The sequence below is a fragment of the Hoplias malabaricus genome, chromosome 13 (genome assembly GCF_029633855.1).
Source record: "Hoplias malabaricus isolate fHopMal1 chromosome 13, fHopMal1.hap1, whole genome shotgun sequence".
Lineage (NCBI taxonomy): Eukaryota > Metazoa > Chordata > Actinopteri > Characiformes > Erythrinidae > Hoplias > Hoplias malabaricus.
The window spans coordinates 18,503,466-18,531,126 of NC_089812.1; the positions used below are offsets into that span (position 1 = coordinate 18,503,466).

Sequence of the window (27,661 nt, forward strand, 5' to 3'; positions counted from 1 at the left end):
GAGTTTCTCACAAGAGTGTAGGTGTTTCAAGATTACCTGGAACAAATTGATAACATTTGGAGATGATTAATTAGGATGCGGGCAGCACGGTGGCGCAGCAGGTAGTGTCGCAATCACACCGCTCCAGGGACCTGGAGGTTGTGGGTTTGATTCCCACTCCGGGTGACTGTCTGTGAGGAGTTTGGTGTGTTCTCCCAGTGTCCGCATGGGTTTCCTCCGGGTGCTCCGGTTTCCTCCCAGAGTCCAAAAACACATGTTGGTAGGTGGATTGGCGACTCAAAAAGTGTCCGTAGGTGTGAATGTGTGAGTGTATGTGTTGCCCTGTGAAGGACTGGTGCCCCCTCCAGGGTGTATTCCCGCCTTGCATCCAATGATTCCAGGTAGGCTCTGGACCCACCTCGACCCTGAACTGGATAAGTGGTTACAGATATTGAATGAATTAATGAGTAATTAGGATGCAATATAAAAGATTATAAGGTAACAAAAAGTAAAATCATCTTAAATGGCACACCTGTAATATCTAGAAGATAGCAGAGAGCTGCCACGTGGAGATGCTGGTTATTCATAAAAATGTCATTTTAATCACATAAATATAATTCCATTTTTGCTTGTCCAAACTCTGGGGCTTCACCATAAATGTCTTCCTTGCCACCAGAAACAGAGCCTGGGGAGTCATTTTTATGACTCCCTTTTCCAGAGGTAGGTGTGGAAAATGTTACATTAAAGATTAAAAATAAAGTACTGGGTAAGCTGAGATCACCTATAGTTAAACTAACTAGTGAGATCACTGATTTAAGTTAATTAATGGACCTTATCCTGTTCAGAGTTGAATGAGAGTGTTGTCACCCTGCATTACTGAACAAAGGAAATGAAACTTTTACGTTCATCACATGTGTGCGTGGAGGCTCATCAACGCTTAGCATCTGGACCATTTCTGGCCATTTGTTCAAAGTCTGCTGAGTTTTGATAAAGCCTCTGAGGGCTTAGGCACTGTGGTGGAGTAAAGACAAAATATGCTAATCAGTTTAATATTATGGAGTATTTAATTTACATGACTGAAGAGATCTGGATCTATTCTCTAGCCATTCTCTGCTCTACCTCAATGGTTTATGACCCGCCATAAACCAACTCTCAATCCTTGAGACTGGTGGTCTGTGAATGATAGCTACGGCAGACAGATGGATACATGGCCCCTCACTCCATGAGATACTTGTGACCAGCAGGGGGTCCCTTTTTTCAAGAATTGTTTTCAGAAAGACCTCTCTCTCATCTCTTTGAACCTAAATAAGCATTTGTAAACATTCAGCATTAAAATTCTCTTTTTTACGTGTGCAACATCAAAAGTAATCTAATCTAGACTTGTGATAATACCTGGTTTCTATCTTTATATATGTATACTAACAATTCACAGTTGAATAATTCCTGGGGGAAACTATGTATCGAATTACTAAATTAGTTTTATTTACTATTATCATTATAAGCAAATTAGTAAAACAGTGATTGTATTTCAGTGTCTGGTACTGGAATCACAAGACATTCACATGTCAAAATAAGGGTGCTTTGTACTTAGTAAAGAAAGTCTTTGTTTAGATTCCCTCATACAAGTAAAGACAAGCCAAAGGCCCAGACAATGCCTATGGACCACTTAGGCCCAATCACTAGGGACCCAATGTTTTTCTCAACTCCTCAGGATCCAATCAGAACACTATTTTCTTCCCGTAGGGGCGGAGCATAAGAGTGTTGCCTTAATTCTCAATTCTAGGCCTTAGCAGCGGAAGCTTCTCGACCCATCAGCTGAAAAGAGCATGTATACCACAACTACATTATTAGTTAATATTTATTCCCAATATAAGATTATTTGTATTATCTATTATTACATGTCATACAAGGATCTTGCGTGCCTAATAATTATTTTGTTGTGAATGTTTCTTGTATATTAAATTAAATAAAGTTGTATTCTCTTTCCACATCAGTTATAATAAATGCAATAAATTTTGCTACAGTTCCCCTTCTATATGTTTATTGATGCCACACCAAGCAATTTCAGCTTGTGTTGTACTGAATGCCTTATATCCTTTGTCTTTAAACCACTGATAAAAAATCTGATTCATTATTGACAAGCTTGGATGTAGCTTTTACTGATGCATAATGCTAGCTAAACATGGCATGGTGGCACAGCAGCTAGTGTTGCTGTAGGGTTAAAGGTTCATATCCTGCTCCAGATGACTGTCTGTGAGGAGTTTAGTGTGTTCTCCCCATGTCCGCAAGGGTTTCCTCCCACGGTCCACCAACACATGTTGGTAGGTGGATTGGCATCTCAAAAGTGTCCACAGGTGTGAGTGAATGTGTGAGTATGTGTCGCCTTGTGAAGGACTGGCACCCCCTCCAGGGTTTGTTCCCACCTGGAGCTCAGTGATTCCAGGTAGGCCCTGGACTCACAGAGACCCTGAACTGGATAAGCAGTTACAGTCAATGAATGAATGATTGAAAAATGCTACCTATATGGCACATGTTGTGCACAGCATGTACAGGTGCTGGTCAAATTAGAATATCATGAAAAAGTGTATTAATTTCAGTAATTCCATTCAAAAAGTGAAACTTGTATATTATACTCATACATTACACACAGGCTGATATATTCCAAGTGTTTATTTCTTTTCATTTGATAATTTAACTAACAAAATCCCCAATTTCAGTATCTCAAAAAAGATGAATATTGTGAAAATATTCAATATTGAAGACACCTGGTGCCACACTCTGATCAGCTAATTAACTCAAAACACCTGCAAGGACCTTTAAATGGTCTAGTTCTGTAGGCTACACAATCATGGGGAAGACTGCTGACTTGTCAGTTGTCCAAAACACGACCATTGACACCTTACACAAGCAGGGCAAGACACAAAAGGTCATTGCTAAAGAGGCTGGCTGTTCACAGAGCTCTGTGTCCAAGCACATTAATAGAAAGGCGAAGGGAAGGAAAAGATGTTGTAGAAAAAATGTGTACAAGCAATAGGGATAACCGCACCTTGGAGAGGATTGTGAAACAAAACCCATTCAAAAATGTGTGGGAGATTAACAAAGACTGGACTGCACCTGGAATCTGTGCTTTAAAAAACATTGCGCACAGACGTATGCAAGACATGGGTTTCAGCGGTTGCATTCCTTGTGTCAAGCAACTCTTGAACAAGAGACAGCGTCAAAAGCGTCTCACTTCCAAAAAGGACTGCTGCTGAGTGGTCCAAAATTATGTTATCTGATGAAAGTAAATTTTGCATTTCCTTTGGAAATCAAGGTCCCAGAGTTTGGAGGAAGAGAGGAGAGGCACAGAATCCATGTTGCTTGAGGTCCAGTGTAAAGTTTCCACATTCAGTGATGGTTTGGGGTGCCATGTCATCTGCTGGTGTTGGTCCACTGTGTTTTCTGAGGTCCAAGGTCAATGCAGCCATCTTTCAGGAAGTTTAGAACACTTCATTCTTCCTGCTGTTGACCGACTTTATGGAGATGCAGATTTCATTTTCCAACAGAGCTTTGCACCTGCACACAGTGCCAAAGCTACCAGTACTTGGTTTAAAGACCATGTTCTTAAAGTCCCTGTTTTTAACTGGCCAGCAAACTCACCTAGAAAATCTATGGGTTATTTTGAAGAGGAAGATGCAATATGCCAGACCCAACAATGCAGAAGAGCTGAAGGCCACTATCAGAGCAACCTGGACTCTCATAACACCTGAGCAGTGCCACAGACTGATCGACTACATGCCATGCTGCATTGCTGCAGTAATTCAGGCAAAAGGAGCCCCAACTAAGTATTGAGTGCTGTAGATGCTCATACTTTACATGTTCATACTTTTCAGTTGGTCAGCATTACTAAAAATCATTTTTTTTGTACTGGTCTTATGTAATCTAATTTTCTGAGATACCAAATTTGGGTTATTCATTAGTTGTCAGTTATAATTATCAACTGAAAAGAAACAAACACTTGAAATATAACAGTCTGTGTGTAATGAATGAGTATAATATAAAAGTTTTTGAATGAAATTACTGAAATAAATCAACTTTTTCATGATATTCTAATTTTATGACCAGCACCTGTATATGAGTCTGGGAATGGATGTAAAAAGATCTGATTTCTAAGTGGAGAACATTTAAACCACCTGCCAACATGGCCAGGTTAGGCCATCCTAACATGTTCAGTCCAAGAGCAGACCGCTAGACCCATAAAAAGTTAAAATGTCATCATGGGACCTACAAGTGGCTCTTGCCACAGATGATGTCCAGGTACATGCATCTACCAGCAGGAAACGACTGCACAAGGAAGAAATCCTTGCTGTCAAAAGACATCAAGACAAGTCTAAAGTTTGCCAGAAAGCACACAGACAAAGACCAGGATGTCTGGAAGAATGTGCTTTGGACAGATGAATCCAAAGCTGAATTATTTGCACACAGTAACAGAAGAGGGTGTCCTAACTTTTCTCCACAAGAAATGTACAGTTTTGTTCATTACATTTTACAAATTATGTTTATAAATAATTTCATTCATTATCTGAAACCATTTATCCAATTCAGGGTCACGGTGAGTCCGGAGCCTACCTGGAATCACTAGGCACAAGGCAGGAACACACCCTGGAAGGGGCGCCAGTCCTTCAGAGGATGACACACACACACTCACACATTCACACCTACGGACACTTTTGAGTCGCCAATCCACCCAAGATGTGTTTTTCGACTGTGGGAGGAAACCAGAGCACCTTGAGGAAACCCATGGGACACGGAGAGAACCCACCAAACTCCTCACAGACAGTCACCCAGAGCTAAACTCGAACCCACAACCGCCAGGTCCCTGGAGCTGTGTGACTGTGACACTGCCTGCTGCGCCACCATGCTGCCCTATAAATAATTTCTTCAGTTTTACTTGTGTAGTTATATAAGCTCCATCTCTCAGTACTGTTCAAATGAAGCTCAAATGTTTATATATTTAAGTATGTTCAAAAAGACAAAGATTATCATGGAGTGGCTTAACTTTTTCAAATGACTAAACTATATGTTAAAATATGTGGATATATAAAACTATATGAGTATATCTGAGTTAATTATCACACACACACACACACACACACACACACACATTAATTAGTCAAGATAGATAGATTCAAATGTATTGTCATTGCTCCATTATATAACATAAATATTGTTTAATAAGTCCAGTGTGTATAATGAGGCAGTGGTGTATCCAATGTGGAAAGAAGTCCAGTGTATTATAGTAGATTCTGCAATCTTACAGTGCCCTGTAGGCCCAATAGGTAGAGAATAGAGAGGTACAGAAGAACAATAACCTGAGTTCCTAACAGATTTAACCAGCCTGAAAGAATTGCAAGAAATTTCTAGCCAATTTTGGAATAATTTCTGGCACAAAAGAGGAGCAGTTTGTGTTCATAATATGTGGTATGGATCAAATGGCCTATATTTAGCTCCATTAAAACTTAAATACATTGCTTCATGATGCCCATGGCCAAAATCATGTTAACAGAAAATGAATAATTAAATTAATTAAACAACACTGGTGGTCACCATATTTAGTGCATTCTGGTCATCACTTTTTAAATAAATGCAAAGTTTGCATGCAATATAACATCTATAAATTGCAAGAGCCAAGGCTGGAAGAACCATTTAAAGTGATTCTCGCTAAACCCACGGCAGTCAGAGTTGAAGGCAAGAATGTGTGGATTCATTTAAAACAATGCTCCAGAGTTCCACCTTTACAGGAACCACAGACCCCACAGACACAAACAAACAAAACAAACAAAAACAAACTCAAGATCAGCAAATACAGAGTCAAGCCCAAGAAGACTTTGCAACAGAGGCAAGATCAAGTGGCATTTCCAGACAACAAACCAGAAGCACCATAAGACAGACTCCTAGAGACTTCAACAGCAATTCAGCTCCTGCTGAGGATGATGATCAGCAGTTCAGTGAACATGACAAAAAACAGCTGAGTGTGGATGAGGACCACAGACCAGATCAACAGCCAGTTTGGTATGAGAGCCTAGTGCTGTCTCGACTGCAGTTATTCAAAAACATTGTGGAAGTCACACTGTGAGCAATTGAAAGCATAAACTGTGAAGAAGTATTTCGCAGTCCCATAACATTAACATATTGGCCAGCCGTTGTTAGAGTTTTCAGTGACATTTCTACTGACTATGTTTTTATTCCAGACTTGACCACTTATCCATATCATCACAAATGATTGCTGCATCTTAGAAGAATCATACATGATTTCCTCTCACAAAGTCACCTGTGTCACCTGTTGTGTTGTTCCATTACTCAAAAGAAAGAAAGCAGAACTTCACAGAACAAGTGAAGTGCTAGTAACCATTCTTTAATCTTCAACTTGCCTCTATATCCATGAGGCAGAAGATTACAAAAATACATGTATCTTAATCACTGTGTATTTACTCATGTTAATCCTTTGTTTTAATTTCATTACTATTACTTTAGAAAATGTTTTATTTATTTCACATATACACTTAAATGACATATTACTCAGATATTTCAAAGTTATTCACACATTATTTACCAACATGTGCTATGTCATTAGAGGCTCAATAATTAAAATGTTATTATTATTATGCATATGGTAATTAAAGTATGCTCTCCTGTGATTATTTTTATTTTGACATAGGGTCAACTGCACCAGCTAATGTGCTGGAATGCATCTGCTGTGATCCATTATGGGAGTAAATTACCTCAAAATTTAAGGCTTGGCCAATTTTTCTTTGTGAATGTAAGTTACAAAGCTTAATTATTTTTGTTGTTTCTTTTGACCTAGTTGCTATGGATGGTGCTGACTTCTGCAGCCACTGCCTGTGAACGATGCCAGTGTTCAGAAGTGTTAAGGCTGAGTGTACTGTTTCATTATTTTATATAATTTATATGCTGATTTTTCAGCTTAATTGGCCTATGATTACATACACTGACATTTTGTTGGAGGAAATGATGGTTGTTGATTAGGTTATAAGATTAGTGTTAGGGTATTGTGTTATTAGGTTTATTGGGTTATTGATAAAAGTTACTAGTATGCATTATCACCATAGTTATACCACAACCGGGTTTAAAGTAGTTGAGAAGTATCTATTTCATTTTTCATTTCTGATCATTTCTCATTTTATATTTTAAATTCATTTACATGAAGAGGTAGAATAGAGAAACAATAATATTTCTTCAAGTATTTCTCAAACACTGATTCACTATATGTTATTAACAAACACATGTCAATTATTTATCACATACTAATACTCACAATGCAAGCACAAAAATTAAGATTTAGAAAGATGGGAATGACGGGTCTAGATGGCTAAAACATTGATTTAATTATTAAATATAAAATTACATAAATAAAAAAAATATTGGTGTTTAATGTAAAAACACGATGATTAATAAATTATGGATTTGTGAATTTCTCTCCGTGACAGTTGGTCTGTGTGCTCTGTTAGGCCTGAAAAAGTAGAATTCTGGTAAACATTACACATATACTTTTTATGTGAACAAAGGCTTTCCCAAAACTGCACCTTATTATCAAAGCACCTGCCTGATCCAAAGGCAGTGGCCTGACACAATGATAATTTTTAAACATTTATTATCAATTTGCCTCATTAACAGACAAGGCAACTGTGAAAAAGGACCAGCTCAAGGTCTGAGACCTGAAACCTGATATTGTTATTTGGTAAAACTTGGCTGGAATATAATGAAAGCAATGTTAGTGTTAACGAATAATGAATATTCAGCAACATAGAAAACACATCATGTCGTTTGGAAATAATAAATAAGGGGTGTGATGTATTTGGGATGATGAGGAAAAGCCAGGTGCTAGTCAAGAGATTGTCGAGGCTGTGAGGAAGTGAAAAACAGAAACATAATTCATGGGAAGAAAAAGTATGAGAAAGAGTAAAATGGCCTTGAGCATAGATAAGAAACTTTTCTGAAAAGCACACAAACTTTCTTTTGAACCTAACAGTGTCCAGTAAACAATGTCTGAAGAGATAAGCTGAAGCAGAAGTGCTTCTATGTACATGGGTTATAAGGTACCTTTTGATTGTAATGGGATCCAACTCAGCCTATGCCCATCCGTCCATCCATTTTCCACCGCTTATCCGGGTCCAGGTCCGGGTCATGAGGGAATCAGTCAGAGTAAAGAAACCCAGACTTCCCTCTCCCCCAGCCACTCCTTCCAGCTCCTCCAGGGGTATAGCGAGGCGTTCCCAGGCCAGTCGAGACATGTATTCTCTCCAGCGTGTTCTTGGTCTGCCCCAGGGCCTACTCCCCATTGGACATGCCCAAAACACCTCACCAGGTAGGCGTCCAGGAGGCACCCAGACCAAATGCCCGAACCACCTCAACTGGCTCCTCTTGACATGGAGGAGCAGACACACTGCAGAGAAAACTCATTTCAGCTGCTTGTACCCGCAATCTCATTCTTTCAGTCATTACCCAAAGCTCATGACAGGTGAGGGTTGGGACGTAGATTTAAAGGTAATTCGAGAGCTTTGCTTTTCTGCTCAGCTCTCTCTTCACCACAACTGACTGGTACAGAGTCCACATTACTGCTGACGCTGCACTGATCCACCTGTTAATCTCCCACTCATGCTTTCCCTCACTCATGAACAAGACCCCGAGGTATTTGAACTCCTCCACCTAAGGCAGGATCTCACTTCCAACCTGGATAGAGCACTCCTCTCTTTTCCAACTGAATACCACGGACTCGGACTTGGAGGTGCTGATTCTCATCCCTACTGCTTCACAATCGGCTGCAAACTGGAGATCCCGACTCGGTGAAGCCAACAAGACAACATCATCCGCAAAAAGCAGACATGGAATCCTAAGACCACTGAACCGGACACCTTCCGCCACTTGGCTACGCCGAGAAATTCTGTCCATAAAAAATTATGAACAGAACCAGTGACAACAGGAAGCCCGGACGGAGTTCAACTCTGACTGGAGACCAGTCGGACTTACTGCCAGCCTTGTAGCAAAGAGCTACAAGTACCCCATACTCCCAGAGCACCCCCCACAGAATATCCCAAGGGACATGGTCGAATGCGTTCTCCAGATTCACAAAACACGTAGACTGGTTGAGCAAACTCCCCCGCATCCTCCAGGATCCTAGCAAGGGTAAAGAGCTGGTCCTGTGTTCCACAACCGGGGTGGAATCCGCATTGTTCCTCCTGAATCCGAGGTTCAACTATCAGTCGGACTCTCTTCTCCAGTACCTATGCATAGACCTTACTGAGGAAGCTGAGGAGTGTGATCCCCCTATAGTTGGAACACACCCTCCGATCCCCCTTCTTAAACAGGGGAACCACCTCCCCAGTCTGTCAATCCAGAGGCACTGCCCCCGATGTCCATGCAAACTTGCAAAGACTTATATGCCAGGACAGCCCCACAACATCCAGAGCCTTGAGGAACCCGGTGTGTCCACCACTGAGTGCGGGGATTGCCACCACGACAGGCACCGTCAACCTTGCAGCCACAGCTCCATTCAGCTGCCTCCAGACACTGCCTCAACAAAGGAGGTCCGGAACATGGGCCATTCAGACTCAATGCCACCGGTCTACTCTGGGATGCAGTCAAAGCTCTGCTCGCTGTGGGAGTTGAAAATCTTTCTGACAGGTTCCTCTGCGTTCCCAGCAAATCCTCAACACACGTTTAGGCCTGCCAGGTTTGTCCAGCATCCTCCCCCACCATCTGATGCAACTCACTACTATGTGGTGATCAGTTGACAGCTCAGCACCTCTCTTCACCCAAGTGTCCAGAACATATGGCCGCAGGTCCGATGATATAACTATAAAGTTGAGCATCAAAATGCAGCCTAGGGTATCCTCATGCCAGGTGTACTTGTGGACACCCTTATACTTGAACATGCTGTTCATACTGGCTAAACTGTGATGGGCACAGAAATCCAATAATTGAACACCACTCGGGTTCAGATCAGCGGGGCCATTCCTCCCAATCTTGCCCCTTCAGGTCTCACTGTAATTACCCACTTGAGCGTTGAAGTCCCCCAGCAGAACAATGGTGTCCCCAGAATGAGTACACTCCAGCACCCCCTCTAGGGTCCCCAAGAAGGCCTTGTATTCTGAACTGCTGTTCGGTGCATAAGCACAAACAACCATCAGAGCCCTCTCCCCAACCTGAAGGCCCAGGGAAATTACCCTCTCTTCCACTGGGGTAAACCCCAACATAGGTAACTCTTGTTGTAGGAAACAATTTTATTACTTTATGTTTGTGGACAAATATCCTTAAATGATGATTAGATAAAAATTAAGCATTTATAATTGTGTGAAATCTTGTATCTTATATGCATTTATATGAATGACTAACTGGCATGATGACTCACCTTCTTAATTCTTAAACGTCTAACCTTGAACAGATGTGCACTTTAGGCTTTTAGCACGCTCACATTAATCACAAGTGTTAGTCAGGGGGGCTGAAGTGTAGGGGCATGCTGTTGACCTTGAAGTGCATTAGTGAATCCCTAAATCTTACTTACAGAAGAGGAGGCATGGGAAAGAAAAGGTATATTGTCAGAAGGGCTATGATGAATGTTTTTGGGGTCACGGGATGCATGTGAAACTTGCACGCAAGAGCTGAGTAATAGCATGTGAAATTATGCATATTAATATATGCTAATCAGCCAGAAACGCCTTGCCAGCAGGGGACACGTCATATGGGGTATAACTGTGGAGTCAGATTTTGGAGAGGTCAGAGCTTTACGTGGAAGGGGTGTTAGACTGTTTTTTCATGTATTAGTTCTCCTGGATCCAGTATTGTTAAATAAATACTTTGATTTGCTTTGAACTTCACTCGACTGGTTTCTGCGACTCTTCCGGAACGAACACGTCTCCCCGAAGAGGGAGGGTGTATTTTGGACCTTTTGGATATTTTTTAAATTTTAATTACTTTGAGAACGGTCCAAAAGAACATTTTAATTCTTCACTCTCAACCTCGCGCACGAGCTCAGGCTCTTTTCCCACCAGAGAGGTCATGTTCCATGTTCCAAGAGCCAGTTTCAGTAACCAAGGATCAGAACGCCCGGGTCCCTGCCCTCGGCTCCCATCCGATCCACAATGCGTGGTGGGCCCATGGAAGAGTGGACCCAGAAAAGGTCTGACCAACAGGCACTCGCCAAGGAGCCCCTCCCCCAGGCCTGGCTCCAGGGTGGGGCTCCAGTAACCCTACTACCGGCCAGGGAAGCTGTATCCTTGTTATACCTCTCATCAGGGTCTTATGGATCACTCATTGTCTGGCCCATCACCTAGGACCAATTTGCCTTGGGAGACCCTACCAGGGGCTATTGCCCCCGTCAGCATAGCTCCTAGGCTCACGCAGGCACGCAATCCCCTCCACCACATTAAGGTGGTGATCCAGGGAGGGGAACTCAGCCTATGGAGTGTGTGAATAAGGTGGGGTCATATACCTACCCAGGTTAATGTGTCTATACCTAAACCTGCTTTCATTAATGTTTTTTTTTTTGGTATCTCTTTTTAGACTTACCCAGGTTGATGTAGCTCAAGTGTTTATTGCTTTTAATTTGATGTTTATAACTGACAGCTAATGCAAAACCCAAATTCAGTATCTGAGAAAAATAAAAGGATTTTTAGAAATGCTGGCCAGTTGAAAATTATGAACATGTAAAGTATGAGCATGTACAGCACTCAATATTTTGTTGGGGCTCCTTTTGCCTGATTTACTGCAGCAATGCAGCATGGCATGTAGTTGATTAGTCTGTGGCACTGCTAAGGTGTTATGAGAGGCCAGGTTGCTCTGATAGTGGGCTTCAGCTCTTCTTCATTGTTGGGTCTGGCGTATTGCATCTTCCTCTTCACAATGCCCCATAGATTTTCTATGGGTTTAATGTCAGACGAGTTTGCTGGCCAATTAAGAACAGGGATACCATGGTCTTTAAACTAGGTACTGGTACCTGTTGGAAAATGAAATCTGCATCTCCATAAAGTTAGTCAGCAGCATGAAGTGCTCTAAAACTTCCTGGTACCTCCTTGGACCTCAGAAACCACAGTGGACCAACACCAGCAGGTGACATGGCACCCCAAACCATCACTGACTGTGGAAACTTTACACTGGACCTTAAGCAACATGGATTCTGTGCCTCTCCTCTCTTCCTCCAGACTCCTCCAGTCATTATTATTGTTAATCATGATATTTGATGAGGGCAGTGTAGTGGCAGATGAATGTTTTCTAAATTTCTAATAAAATAAATTTTATTTTTGGGACTTTGATACTTAGAATCTAGATGGTCAACTTCAGAGACATTTCCCATTCCACCAACTCAGATTGGAATCTGAGATAACACCCAGAGAGGGTCATAAAAATTGACACTACAGGTCACTCAAGGCTGTTTATGAGTCAAGGTCTCTAAGAAGGACAAGACTAGAATTTTTGGTGATGGCAGAGACACTCCGAGGATCAACTTATGCTCTCTGTAAAACTGCTTAATCAAGAACTTTACAAACCATGGAATTAAACCCTAATTCCCATTGTTTTAAAACAGCTTTAATTTGCGTATGGGATACGACTGTGTAAAATTAATTTCCAGTTAGACAAGCAAAACTGGAATTAATTTACATGTGTTTAAAATGACGTTTTTGTATGTATTTATTATGTAAAACATGGTTTTGTATGAATATTACTTTGTGTTAACATATAATCCTTTATATATGAGATTCAAAAATCTCTATTTCTGAATCTGAGTCATTTTAATAAACCATTTATATGATAAAAACAATTTTGGTTATTTGTTTGTGTTTGGACCTTTCTTGTACTGAATTATTACATTTTGGTCAGATTCAATTTTGGAGGCAAGAACCTACAGTGAGTGAATGAGCATAATAATTCATTAATAATAATGAATTCTAGCTAATTCTGCTATATTATGTGTAATGTTGCTCAGCATTATAGCTACTTGTCTGAGCTAATACTGAACAGGTAAAGACCCTACATATTATTTAATGGCACCCAACCTTGGAACTTAGCAAAATTAATTAAATAATTAATTATTATCAAATAATAAATAATTATCACTGGCTCTGCTACAGCAGCATGGTGGCACAGCAGGTAGTGTCACAGTCACACAGCTCCAGGGACCTGGAGTTTGTGGGTTCAAGTACTGCTTCAGGCAAATATACCCCATGTGCATTCAACCAAGCTTCTGGCTTGAAAAAGACTGTAACCTATTTCATCTCCTGTTAGTCCCTTGTGTCAGTTGTCTGTCTTGTCTCCATTCCAGTTTGGTGGTTTTTCTCCTGTCCAGTCTTATGTCTCTGCTCCTGTCCAGTCTAATGTCCTGTCTCAATTCCAATCACCTTTCCTTGCCTCTGTCCTGTCTCATTCCAGTCTCCTCTTCCTACTTCAATTCTGTCCCCTGTCCAAGCTCCTGCCCTATCTTCTGGTTTGGTAATAGATTTTCTGTTTATCAAGTTCCTCTCCTTGGCTAGTTCTGGGGGTAGGTCTATTACTATGCCCCCTGGAATTGTGTATTTGTAGAGGGGGGTTTGTCTCGTTTTGCTCTATTTATGTTTATTTATATTTATATTTATCTATTCACAGATAGTCACCCAGAGCAGGAATTGAACCCACAACCTCCAGGTCCCTGACAATGGTGTCCCCAGAATGAGTACACTCCAGCACCCCCTCTAGGGTCCCCAAGAAAGCCTTGTATTCTGAACTGCTGTTCGGTGCATAAGCACAAACAACAATCAGAGCCCTCTCCCCAACCTGAAGGCCCAGGGAAATTACCCTCTCTTCCACTGGGGTAAACCCCAACATAGGTAACTCTCAACCTCGCGCACAAGCTCAGGCACTTTTCCCACCAGAGAGGTCACGTTCCATGTTCCAAGAGCCAGTTTCAGTAACCAAGGATCAGAACGCCCGGGTCCCTGCCCTCGGCTCCCATCCGATCCACAATGCGTGGTGGGCCCATGGAAGAGTGGACCCAGAAAAGGTCTGACCAACAGGCACTGGCCAAGGAGCCTCTCCCCCAGGCCTGGCTCCAGGGTGGGGCTCCAGTAACCCTACTACCGGCCAGGGAAGCTGTGTCCTTGTTATACCTCTCATCAGCGTCTTATGGATCACTCATTGTCTGGCCCATCACCTAGGACTAATTTGCCTTGGGAGACCCTACCAGGGGCTATTGCCCCCTTCAGCATAGCTCCTAGGTCCCTGGAACTGTGTGACTGCGACACTACCTTCTGCGCCACCATGCCACCCACAGTATGACCAGCAGAACAAAAGAATCTGGTCAAGAAATCAAATTTGGTATACTTTTACCTGGTGTGTGAACGTAGCCTAAGATACTCCCCTGAGAGCCTCCAGAACAGCCTGCTGCCAGGAAGAATATGTTGATGCTGTTGTGTTCCCAAGTTCAGCGAACTGTGGTGATGGATTTTCAGATGATTACTCAGGTTTGTTGTATTGTCACCTTATACAGACACCGTTTAATAGCAAATCTGTTCTGATGAGTTGTGCTACCTTGTTGCAATGTGCCACATAGTATATACTTACGGGGTGAAAAACACACCTTATACAATCAGCTTTGTAAGTCTTGAATGTCTGAATGTGTCTGTGAGCTCCGTATACCGTTAGAAAGCGCAGATCCTACAGTTTCTAAAAATAGCGCTCTCATCGCGGTGCTGTGAAGCCTCTGGGAGTAATCCGGTGTGAAAAACGACCTAAAAATCAAGGCGCTCCTTCAAAATTTTTGTCTTATGTCCTTGTCATGAATGATTCTAATGATATTCGCTATAATCAGAAATAAAGATGCTGCAAAGGGACAAGAAAGACGGTGTTTACTTTCAGTTTCGTTTTGACTCACATAACATCAACCCACGCTGTCTCTGGGCAGAAAAATATGAGTCATCAGCAAAACATATTCCTATTATTGATTTATAGTTTTTCAAGGTTTTTGTAGGTTTCACATCAAATAATACTGCATTAGATCAACAAATATAAACTAAAAAGCTTAAATAATTATTTATTGTGTGTTTTCTAAATAAACAAGTATTATTTAATCATTTTTAAAATTTTAATTGTAAATATTATCAGCATCTGAGAAAACTGCCAAAGTACCAAAATGTTTTTTATTTGTTGGGAAATTTTCCATATTTGCCCTGAACTAAATTCCTGAATGTCTGGGCCTGCTGTGACTGTCAGAACTTTATCAGTCATACATCCCAGAGCTTAGAATATCAAGAAAAATATGTCCGTCTGATGCTACAAATTTATTTTGTCACAGTAATATGACATGTAATAAATTAGCATAAAAAATGCTTATGTTTTCAACTAACAGACACCTCACACTAACAATCTGTGTGAAGATATCCGATGTGTGAATATGATTTCAAGGCTATACATTGAGAAATATGAAAAAAAAAAAGCAGGCGCTAGGTAATATTTTGGTCAAAACATGACAAATTTATAGAAAATTGATTTATCGGTCAGCATGAAAACGTCAAGTGATTACATATTTGAGTAGCAAAGGTTCTTTAGAAAATAAAACAACATATTGAATATGACTATGTCACATAATTACTGTTTAAATGCAACTGAAAGAGGCACTGACAAAAAAACGGAATAGCAAAAATATCTATATAAATAGGGTCCATCGAGTTAAATAAAACACATACTCTGATGGATATAGTGTGTCAAAAAAAATTCTGCAGACAGAAGTATTAGCAGGAGATATGCACAGCCTAAATCTCCTTACTCATTTGTCTCACCATTTGTTTAGAAATACACGTAAGTGATATTAAGTTTGTTGGGATTGAAATAAAATATATGATCACGGTCAGCACAAATCATCGGGGTTAGCTCAAACAATCGCAATCATGCGATAATGTAATAATCGCAACAGGTCTACTCATGAACCAGAGACCACGCCAGAAGCATCTTACCTGGGCCAAGGAGAAAAAGGACTGGACTGTTGCACAGTGGCCCAAAGTCTTTTTTTCAGATGAGTGTAAATTTTGCATTTCATTTGGAAATCAAGGCCCCAGACTCTGGAGGAAGAGTAGAGAGGCACAAAATCCAAGCTGCTTAAGGTCTAGTGTGAAGTTTCCACAATCAATGATGGTCTGGGTAGTCATCTCATCTGCTGGTGTTGATCCACTGTGTTATATCAAGTCCAAAATCAGGGCAACTCTCTACCAGGAAATTTTAGAGCACTTCATTCTTCCCTCTTTTGACAAGCTTTATGGAGATGCAGATTTCATTTTACAGTAGGACTTGGATTCTGTCCATACTGCCAAATGTACAAATACCTGGTTTAACAATTACAGTATTACTATGCCTTATTGGCCAGCAAACTTGTCTGACCCTATGGGGTATTGTGAAGAGGAAGCTGAGATTCAAACAATGTAGATGAGCTGAATCCCGCTATCAAAGAAACCTGGGATTCCATAACAACTCATCAGTGCCACTTGCTGATCACCTCCATGCCACGTACTGATGCAGAAATTCAAGCAAATAAAGCCCTGACCAAATATTCAGTAAGCCAACATTTCTGTATTAAAAATATATATTTTTAAATTGTCTTATTTAATATTCAAATTTTCTGAGATAATGACTTGTAGGTCTTCATTCACATTTAAATTAGACTTCATAAACACTTAAATTAGACTATTCAGATTGTAATGAATGTATATATGAGTTTCACTATTTGAATTGTATTGCAAAAGTGAATTAAATTTATCATATTCAAATTTAGTGAGATGCACCTGTATTTAGACATACAATCATACACATATAGAAACAGTCAAGAAGCAGTGTCATTACACAACAATGAAACAGAACTTGATTAGTCTGTATGTGTATCCCAAGCTTAGTTTGACCAGTGGCAGTTTGTGAAAAACATTCTGGATGGGGCTGTTTGTGCCACAGTGTTTCATAAAACATCCCAATATAATTTAATACATACTGCAGGACAACAAAACTGTAAAAATAATCTGTACTTGACATTAAAACCAAATCAGCTGTAGTTAATGATTATAGAAAAAAAAATATGTAAAAAATAATATTTACACCAGGGTAGGAGGAGCCTTTTTGGCCTCTATTAATCAACTGCCCCTGAGTTTGACATTTTGAGATTTTTGTGTTTCTAGGTACACTGTGATAGATATTTACAGATATTTTATGGTTGTTATAATTACATATAGCCTTTATTGTTTATATTATTAGGCTGCAGATATGACCACAAATTACACACACATACAATAATTCATTTCCAAGCTGTGCCTACATATATTTTATTTCATTTAGCAGACGCTTTTATCCAAAGCGACTTACAATGAATACCGCATTGCTTTTTTACACACAGTGAGAAGACAATATTGTATATTCACTAATGGAATAATAAATGAGAATGTTTCCCAGGCATGATGTTTCTTTGAAAATTAATGTGAAAATTTGATTCTGTTATTTGTTCTTTCTCTAAGACTAACTATTTTAATTGGCAGTGTGTTTTTATATTATGCTATTTTGGGGAAAATTTAAACTTTTGTTCAAGTAAAGCATTTTTACATGTGTCACATTCAGACACAGGGTAAACAAGAAGGTGGAAACAAATGATGAGATGAGTAGAATTTAATAAACATGAACCACAACCATGAAACAAAGGCAGACCATAAATAGGGAACACATTTCAGATCGCCTGTGAGCTTGGTCACATGACCAACACTACCTCACAGGTGTAAGGAATGAATAAGGGAACACACGAGGGAAAATAAACCAAACACAAACAATACAGAAATGGGGAAGACCCTGATAACATGATATATGATTTTACATAATTTGTCTAATTATTTTTCACATTAAATATGTTTTTGTTTTTTCTTTACATATACATGTGACATTTGAACATTTTTAATGATTGCCATAAACATGTAAAACTTTTTTATATGTACTATTACTATTCCATAGACATTATTCATAAATTACACACACACGGATTAATTTATTGCCAAGCTGCGCACTTTTCTGTTTCATGTGGGGAATTGCCTGCACCAAATTATGTATATGTGCTAATTACATAACACTGAAAACAAGAAAAATGGAAACTAACATGACAAGATCAACAATTCTTGTCCATGTTAATTCTCAGTCTAAAAAAATGTTTAGATAAAGCATTTTACATGCTGTATATCTATTAATTCATCATTCTTTTTATGTTTCATTAAAAAGGACACATTGATGAAAATAAAAAGGCAAAAATATTTTATAAACATATTAACATATGTCAAAAGGCTCTCTACAGACCAACGCAATAATATCAAAGTTTACAGAATAAAAGAAAGAAAAAACCACAGAATAAAAGACCACTTATAAATAGAGAGATATTTTATTGATCCCAGAGGTAAATTCAAGGCATCCAGTAGCTGTTTCACATACAAGAGCCTTTATGACTCATTCATTAATTGTCTGAAACCGCTTATCCAATTCAGGGTCACAGTGGGTCTGGAGCCTACCCGGAATCATTGGGCGCAAGGCGGGAACACACTCTGGAGGGGGCGCCAGTCCTTCACAGGACGACAAACACACTCACAACTATAGACATTTTTGAGTTGCCAATTCACCTTCCAATATGTGTTTTTGGACCGTGGGAGCATCCATAGGAAACCCACACGGACATGGGGAGAACATATACAAATAAGATAAGACAAAAAAAATAGAAATATGGAACTGAATATATAAATCTAGATACTGGCAACAAAAAATAGAATTATATGACTGAATATAGAATGCAAAACTGAATGTAGAATATAGAAATGAATGTAGATCTAAATATAGAATTTAAAATAAGATATAAAATAGCAAGTAGAAGTGTAAATATAACATAAAATTGAATTTAAATATAAAAATAGAAATAGATACAGAAAAATCTCACAGTGTGATGGAATTATTGTAATTAACCAATGTAAACTGTGTAAACCAGTACAGTACAATAGTGCAGTTGTAATGTCAGTAGTGCAAAATATGTAAATGTATAGAGGGTTATGTCCATTCAATTGTCCAGACTACAGCAGAGTCACAGGATAATTATTTGCTGTGTCTGAGATGAGTTGAATGGTCTAATGTCCTGAGGGACAAAAGACTTCCAGAATCCATTTGTGGAGAAGGACTTGGACAGCAGTCTACTGCTGAATGAGCTCCTTTGCCTGATGATTGGACTGTGCAGAGGGTGGTCAGCATTGTCCCTGATGGTCAGCAGTTAACTGAGTGCCCTTCTCTCTGCCATTGATGTTAAGGACTCAAGTTCTGTTCCCAGCACAGAACCAGTTTCCCTCATCTGTCTGTCAAGATGCCCAGCATCCCTCTTCTTGCTGCTTCCCAAACATACTACCACACAGAAGAGAACTCTGGCTACAACAGAATGGTATAAAATCTGCATAGGTTTCTGCCAAATCTCGAAGAAACCTACATAAAAACAGGGAAAACATTCTCTTTTCCCATGTCAAGACTTCAAGTGACAATTAAACTGACACCAAATATGACTTATAAAGTCTAAAGGAGATCTTGAATAAAACTTTCAATAGGGAGGTCTCCGGTATGGTGCCACGGGAGCAGGATGTGCACGGGAAACACTCTTTTCTTATTTTCTTCAGTCCTTTGATGCATTTGTCTTATTCTTTATTTGCAGATTTATTCCCTCAATCTTTTCCCACATAATGATTACATAAAAATTAATAATATATTGTGTTTACCTTAAATATGAATAAAAGTGTTAAACTTGAATCAAAACCATGTGTCAAAGTGTCAATATTTAGTGCTCATTTGACCATCAATCTGAGCTTCTAACAAGTTAAAAAGTAGTGGCGCTTGGTTTTGCCAATATATTTGCATAGAATTTCCTCGGGTTTTCCTTGGTCTTTTATTATTAAAACTGTTTTTTCCTTTGGTCTGTGCATAACATATGTATCTCAGTGCCCACAGCACTAGTGACTTGCATATTTGAGAATGCACCACTGCCAACAAGATGACATATTTTTCTAAGAAAACCATGGCTATTTCAGCAACACAGCCACTGTCTGCATGTGCTACAACTAGAGGTGGGCAATAAGGCCATAAAATAATATTTCAATATTTCAGGGAAATTTGGCAATAAAAATATTCTTGGTGAAAACACTCAAAAATGCTTATATTAATTTCAAGAACACACTATTTCAACAAAAATGTTATATTATTATAAATTATATTAAAATACATAAATCATTTATTTATAATATATGAATAATAAATGGTCTTATTTTATGACAAACGTTTTAAACATTCAGAAGTTTCACAGTAAAAAAAAAAACAAATACAGAATAGTTGCTATTCTATTTTATCTGAATTTTTTAACAGTTAACAGCCTTTGTGATTTTCCTTTTCCTCAACCAGGTGCTTCTGCTCCTCCACCTCAGAGTCAGTTTTCACTGTACTTCACTGTGCCTAAATTTACTGTGACTCATGTAAATAACATGGGTAACTGCATGAAACCATTATGTAAACAAGTCAGAATATCACAATCACTATATTAATTTTACACAGCTCCAGGGGCCTGGAGGTTGTGGGTTCGATTCCCACTCCGGATGACTGTCTGTGAGGAGTTTGGTGTGTTCTCCCCGTGTCCGTGTGGGTTTCCTCCGGATGCTCCGGTTTCCTTCCACAGTCCAAAAACACCTGTGAAGGACTGGCGCCCCCTCCAGGGTGTATTCCTGCCTTGCGCCCACTGATTCCATGTAGGCTCTGGAACCACCGCGACCCTGAATTGGATAAGCGGTTACAGATAATGAATGAATGAATGAATATATACATTTTTTTATTATTTTAAAAAATTATGACGATTTCATTGTGAACAATACAATATGACACAGTGGCGCAGCAGGTAGTGTCGCAGTCACGCAGCTCCAGGGACCTGGAGGTTGTGGGTTCGAGTCCTGCTCCGGGTGACTGTCTGTGAGGAGTTGTGTGAGGTGTGTTCTCCCCGTGTCCCTGTGGGTTTCCTCCGGGTGCTCCAGTTTCCTCCCACAGTCCAAAAAAACATTGGTAGGAGGATTGGCGACTCAAAAAGTGTATGTGTTGTATATGTATGTGTGATGGACTGGTGCCCCCTCCAGGGTGGATGGACCCACCGTGACCCTGAACTGGATATGCGGTTACAGATAATGGATGGATGGATGGAAGGAAGTCTTGCATCAAGAAAGAATTGGCAAAAATGCCACTTGGAAAACTCCAAAGTTTTGTGTGTTCAATTAAAAAAATGATTAAAAATGTAATAAAAAGTGAAGTAATAATAAAAAAAGATTGTGCCACAGGCATGCTTATATTTACATATACATTTACATTACATATTATAATTTTTAATGTATATGACAAAAAGTCACAAAATTCTGTCAAAAGCAAACATTTGCAAGTGACAATGAAGATTAATGTTTTTTGAGTAATACACAATGAGATATAAAATCAGCATGTACCTGACCGAATATTTTTTAACTGTTTATATTTAACAATAATATCTAATAAATGCAGATCAACATTGTTCAGAATGACACACATCTGATATTTAAATGAGTAAACCATTGCATAACTTAAATTTCTGAAGCTTTTATGTCTTTACATAACAAAGTCCAGCCGACATTCACCATAAATGAAAAGGCTTTGACAGAAACAAAACAATGATATGAATAAATTCTATTAGACAGCATCCATTTGACCATAACTAGATTCATGTCTCTGCATTATTGATCAGATCCTGCACATTAGTGCAGATGTCTTTCCCAAGCCTTCCTCTATAAAGCTTGGTAGATAACACCAGAACATCATTTACTTGGAGCTTGATGTTCCATTGATGCTTAGGAGCTTATGTATATTAGGCCTACTTTTGTGTGTCAGTAATATGTCCTTTTGATGCAGTAGTAGGTGGTTCATGACCGCGTTAAATTATGAAATCTCTAGAGTGTCTGGCAATGAGAGCCTAAGCCTTCTTTTACTCAAAGCTAAAAATCACAGCATCACATGAGAACTAGTGCATATTGGGTGATGGTGATTTGAGCAGATTTCAGCGGATAAAGCATTTCTTATGGAATCATACAATTTCATAACACAGCCTATTTTAAATATAGATTAATATTTTGTGGTGGAATAATAAAAAAATATATATATGCAGGGTAGTTATGTTTCACGACACACTTTTCCTGCTCTAGCGGCTCTTTTTCTAGTTTTATCATTTTAAACAGATCTAGCATGACTCCTGCCCTGATTACACTCAGATTTATCCTGCGTCCACTCCCTTGTGTTAAAATTCCAAACATCCAATTAAAGATGAATAGTTTAGCATTAAAAAGGGACGTGGGTTCAAGCCTCACAATGGGTCTGTCTTTAAAGTTTGTGAGTTCTCCCTGTGTTCATTCATTTCTTTGCTGCAAGAGGGTGCTGCTATATTGGCATCAAGGCCATACAAAGTTAAAAATCACAGTGCAGGCATGACAAGGTGATGGTGATTTGATTCTCAAATCAGAGTTCTTACGGTGGAATCGTAACATTTCATAGCACAACATATTTTAATATATTATATATATATTACATATTTGAACCATAGAATATATAGAACCATTAATTTCAGAAATTTTTAGAGAACACCTTCCCTGCGTGAGGCACAGCGGTTGAAAAACACAGGTAGGGTGTTCTTTTTGCTATACACTTCATTGCACCATCTTTAAACAAACTGTTGGTGTGCACTGGCAAAAAAACTTATTATTTTTTTTTTTTTTCATCTGTCCACAGAACATATTCCCAGAAGGATTGTAGCTTGTCCAGATACTCGTTGGTAAAAATGAGTTGTTCCTATGGGTTTTCTTCAGCAATGGCTTCTTCCTTGGCCTTCGCCATAAAGCTCTGTTTGGTTAAGTGTGCAATGTATGGTACCTGTTGAAACCATGATCCCAGACTGTTCCAAGTTGCCTTTCAGGTGGGAGATTAAAAATGGTGTTTATTCCACCATTAGCACCAACCTCCGAAGACACCTCTCATCGATTTTACCTTCCCATCCAGAGAGGTCCTCTGTGTATGTATAGTTTATTAGTTATTAATCTTCATTGTGTGTTTCTTTCTGTTTTTTTCACTGCATTTTTCCTATTCAGTTGTTAGTTTAGTTTTCCTTCTTTTAGTTAATCTATCTGGTCATTCTCTTAATAGTCATTTATTGTGTATATATTACTTATCCTTGCTTTATTCCTCTTTGGGTCTTATTTGTTTACATTTCTGTTTAATAAACTATGGATCTCAGCTTTTTCTCAGATTTACTTCCACATCCTCATCACCTTCCCTTCCACATGACACATTCACAGAAATAAAATTCTAAAATGTATTTTAAACAGTTTTTTCAAACCAATTTGAAGCCTAACTATTATTATTATTATTATTATTATTATTTCCAGCTATTAGCATATCTGCCATTTTTAGTGGACAGAGACTTTTGCTGCACCCACTAATGCAAAGAAGAGGACATGCATAAGCAGGATACAAAAACTGCCACTATTTTTGTGTCAGAGCCAGATTTAACATGGACTGAGCCTAAGATGAACAGTCTGTTCTTGTCCAGCAAATAAAAACTTTATTTAAAGGGGATAGGGACCACCTGGCATGTTACAAGCCCTCAAAAGTCAACATCGGTGATGTACGGGGTGACTTGCAGTTCTGTGAAAACACTGTTAGGTCTGAATGTTATTGCTACTATCTTGGTGGTAGTGGCAAATATTCAGATAAGATCTTAAAAAAAATCACCAAACAGAAACAGAGAGACGTTTTGTTCCCTTACCAGCTGAATATGGCTCTTGTCTCTCCACATAGATGAACTCATTCCTCTCATATCTGGCTCGGATCCACTGTTCTCGCAGCAGCCTGTGGAACAAGACCCATGTTAATGATCTCACTGTTTAGGTAATAAACATGAAGAGATATTTTATGGCTATGCGTATGCTCAGTTCTCAGTTCCGGGCAGCATGGTGGCACAGCAGGTAGTGTCGCAGTCACACAGCTCCAGGGACCTGGAGGTCATTGGTTCAAGTCCTACTCTGGGTGACTGTCTTTGAGGAGTCTGGTGTCTACTCCCCATGTCTGTTTCTTTTGGGTGCTCAGGTTTCCTACCACAGTCCATGTAACCAAAGCCATTAAACTTGTTATTAAACCTCTTATCAAGAAACCAAATATTGATACTAGCATATTGTCTAATTACATGCATATTTCTAATATACCATTTATATCCAAGATCTTAGAAAAGTTTAGAACACATGGTTGGAATCACAGGGACAGCCTTATTTTGACTAAGAAATATAAGTGATAACATATATTACAACAGTGAAAATGTCTATATGTCTGTATTATGTTTAGATGTTTAGAGAAGTGGTAAGTTAATATTTTCTTAGTACTAGGAGCCACAGAGACAAAAATAATGAAATATATATAGAAAAAAAATGTGGACTTGTAGGAAGTCCGAAGTCTGATACAAAGCAGTGACAATGAGTGCAACATGGTATAAATGACAGCATGGTTTGGACATTTAACAGTGTGGTGTACTTCAGCACAGTTCAGACTGCAGGAGATCAGTCGTGTCCCTGCAGTAAGGAGATTCGTTGTAAAGCCTTATTGATGTGGGAAGAAACAACCTCACATGCCACTCCTTAGCACAGTGGCACTGTATCAGTCTTCCACTGAACATGCTTCTTTGTTTGTCCACTATAGTGTGAAAGGGGTGTGAGTTATTGTCCATAATAGCCAGCAGCTAGTTAAGTGTCTGTTTTTCTGCCACCACCTCCAGAGTGTCCAGTTTGAGTTCTACAGCAGAGCCAGCCTTCTTGATTAGATTGTCTCGTTTGTTAAGTGCACTTTTGTTGATGCTGTTGCCCCCAGCACACAACAGCATAGAATATAGCACTAGCAACGACAGCCTGGTAGCATCTCTCAAAAGTAAATAAATAAGTAAGTAAAATTTATTTATACAGCACTTTTCACAGACACAAGCCACAAAGACCTTTACATGAAATACAACACCCCCACCAAAAAAAAAGTAATAAAATAAAATAAAAAGCTGGTAACATTGCTGTTATTTCCCATTAGTTCCTTTTAAAAGAGTATACTGAATCAGATGATCTTATAAAAGGATGGAAATAAGATGGAACACAACCTTTAAACAGTGAGGAATTAATAATAGCTAATACTGTAGGGCTAGTACTTGGTAAATCTTTTAAAAATAAAGAAAAAGTATCATATCCAGAGTACTAGAGGATGACCTTAATCAAATTAGCAGCTGTTAAACCTATGATCAAGAAACCAAATCTTGATGCTAGCACATTGTCTTATTACAGGCCTATTTCTAATCTGCCATTTCTATCCAAGATTTTAGAAAAAGCTGTGGCCCAACCACATAGTTCATATCTACATAAGAATCTGAAAAATTCCAATCTGGATTCAGGCCCAGTTCAACCAATGTCTTACATAGTACCTGGTTTTGGCAAATGTCAGTTTTCTTGAAACCCAAGGTTTCCTGAAATTTAGTGCCAAGCTGCTTGTTAACCCCCCGGAGTCTGAGACCTTTCATCCATGTCTAAGGTGATCTGACAAAATTCACCTACCTAAAAACATTTGTTCCCAAAAAAATAAAAAATACACATGCAAATATTCAGCACAAACCCAGCAACAATACTGTGAGAGAATTATGTATATCACTGTTTGTTTATATTAACTCTAAACATGGACTTCCCAAAAACCTATTTTCAAAAGGTGCTGATATATAGTGAAAAAAAAACATTGTGAAAATTTCTGAAGTTTGCTCTGAACTTTGTTCGTTGACTACAGCTTTCTAATATTTCATGTTTTTTCTTTTATTTAGCCATGAATCTGATGTGACACTCATCAGATTCACCACCTCATCAGCGAGACCAACTAAATAATTTGTTTGTAAATGGTGCTATTTATTTTTTTAGCAAAGACACATACATATACATACATGAATACATACAAGCACCCAAACCCAGAACAAAACTAACTCCAAACTTTGTCCGAGTAAACGAACGCCGACCTGTCCGGCTGGACATTGATGGATGACTGATTGTCAGGCTCCTGCTCCATGCTTCAGACCAGCTGCCAATGATCCAGCCACCACCAACTGCCTTGAAGCTGCCCACCCTACACTGAAGCTTTCATGGTCTCCTAACTATTATTACCAGTAGATTGACCAGAAGATTATATGTCCCCCCACTTGTGAGCCTGGTTCCTCCCAAGGTTTTTTCCTCAGCTCTGAGTTCCTAGCTCCTTGCCACTGTCACCCCTGACTTGCTCACCTGGGTTATATTTACATTAACATTTTTACATTTCATGTTAAAACTTGGTCTTTACTGGAATTCTGTGAAGCCGATTCGTGACATCAGTTGTAAAAAGCACTATACAAAGAAATTTGATTTTGAAATAAATTTGATTAATGTCTCACCTGCAAGTACTTGAAAAAAATTTGGCAGGAAGGAGGTACTTTCCCTGTAGTTGTCCAAACGACAAGAGCACACCCCCTTCATGCAAACCACCAAAGGTTTTAATACCCCTATTATAACAATGGAGAGCTAACTCATCCTTAAGGGCAGGTGGTAGAAAGGTATTAGCAAAGAACTGTTTGGAATTTTACAAATTGTGTACACACTTAAGCATCTTCCTGATAACCCAAACTTTACAAGTGATTTTTATAAATGGGTTTTAGATATTTTATTTTATTTATTTTTTTTTTTTTTGTAGTTCAAGCTGCTAAGGTAATGCCCTCCTTGTGGAAGTCTTTAATTTGCAGCCATGCAGGTGGTTGGTCTAATTGGGCTTGCCATATCCATATAGCTCATGCTTGCACTGCACCATAAAATAAAAAGGAATCAGACAGTTATAGCCATCCCTTATGGTATGATCTGAACAGAGTTTTTGAATCTGATTCTAGGCACTTTCCCATTCCATATAAATCTTCTGTTCGGCTCCTTAAAGAATGATTTTGGTAGAGTAGTAAGGAGTGTTTGACATTTGTGTTGCACATTTTTATGCAATTTACCCAGCAAATAAATGAAACAGGAAGCAGTTTCCATTTATCCAAATCTTTTACCTTTTTTTTTTTTTTTTTTAAGTAAGTGAAGTTATGCTAATAACATAATTTTGGGAGTAGGACCACGCCCGAACTCCTTCTCTCAGCCCTATATATACCCTGCAAATTCACGTCATTTCCGCGTCAGACAAACTCACCTCATTTAGTTCAGGAGAGGGATCTCGACTCGACTGCTTCACGACATCAGCTCGCTCCTCCGCACTGGGTCATTCCTGCTGATCCCCATATTCGGAGCCATGTTCAGCTTTTATCAAGCCCACTGAGCCTCCTGTTTTAAACTCGCTCCGGCTAAAACAGCTATGGGACTGCCCGGTATCTGAAGTTTTGTACGGCCGTTGTCACGCCTGCAACCGCTTCAACTGTTCTATGCTCTGCTGTCTTACCTGCTCCGGATCGGTGTTCTGTTCTCCTGCTTCTCCTCCCGCTGCATTCGGCCTCCCGAGTGACCCCCCGCATCTCCCTCCGACGCTGGCGCAAGGCTTTGAGCCTCCCCTT

At 39.3% G+C, this 27,661-nt stretch overlaps 1 protein-coding gene across 2 annotated transcripts in view; it reads right to left on the minus strand.

Annotated features, from left to right (window-relative positions):
• LOC136664864 (arf-GAP with dual PH domain-containing protein 1-like) overlaps window positions 1–27,661 on the minus strand; it is a 328,730-nt gene that overhangs the window by 175,709 nt on the left and 125,360 nt on the right. For both annotated transcript variants that reach the window (XM_066642324.1, XM_066642322.1), the window contains exon 4: window positions 23,855–23,937. In XM_066642324.1, the coding sequence (XP_066498421.1) occupies window positions 23,855–23,937 (83 nt within the window). The remainder of the gene's footprint in view (window positions 1–23,854; window positions 23,938–27,661) is intronic.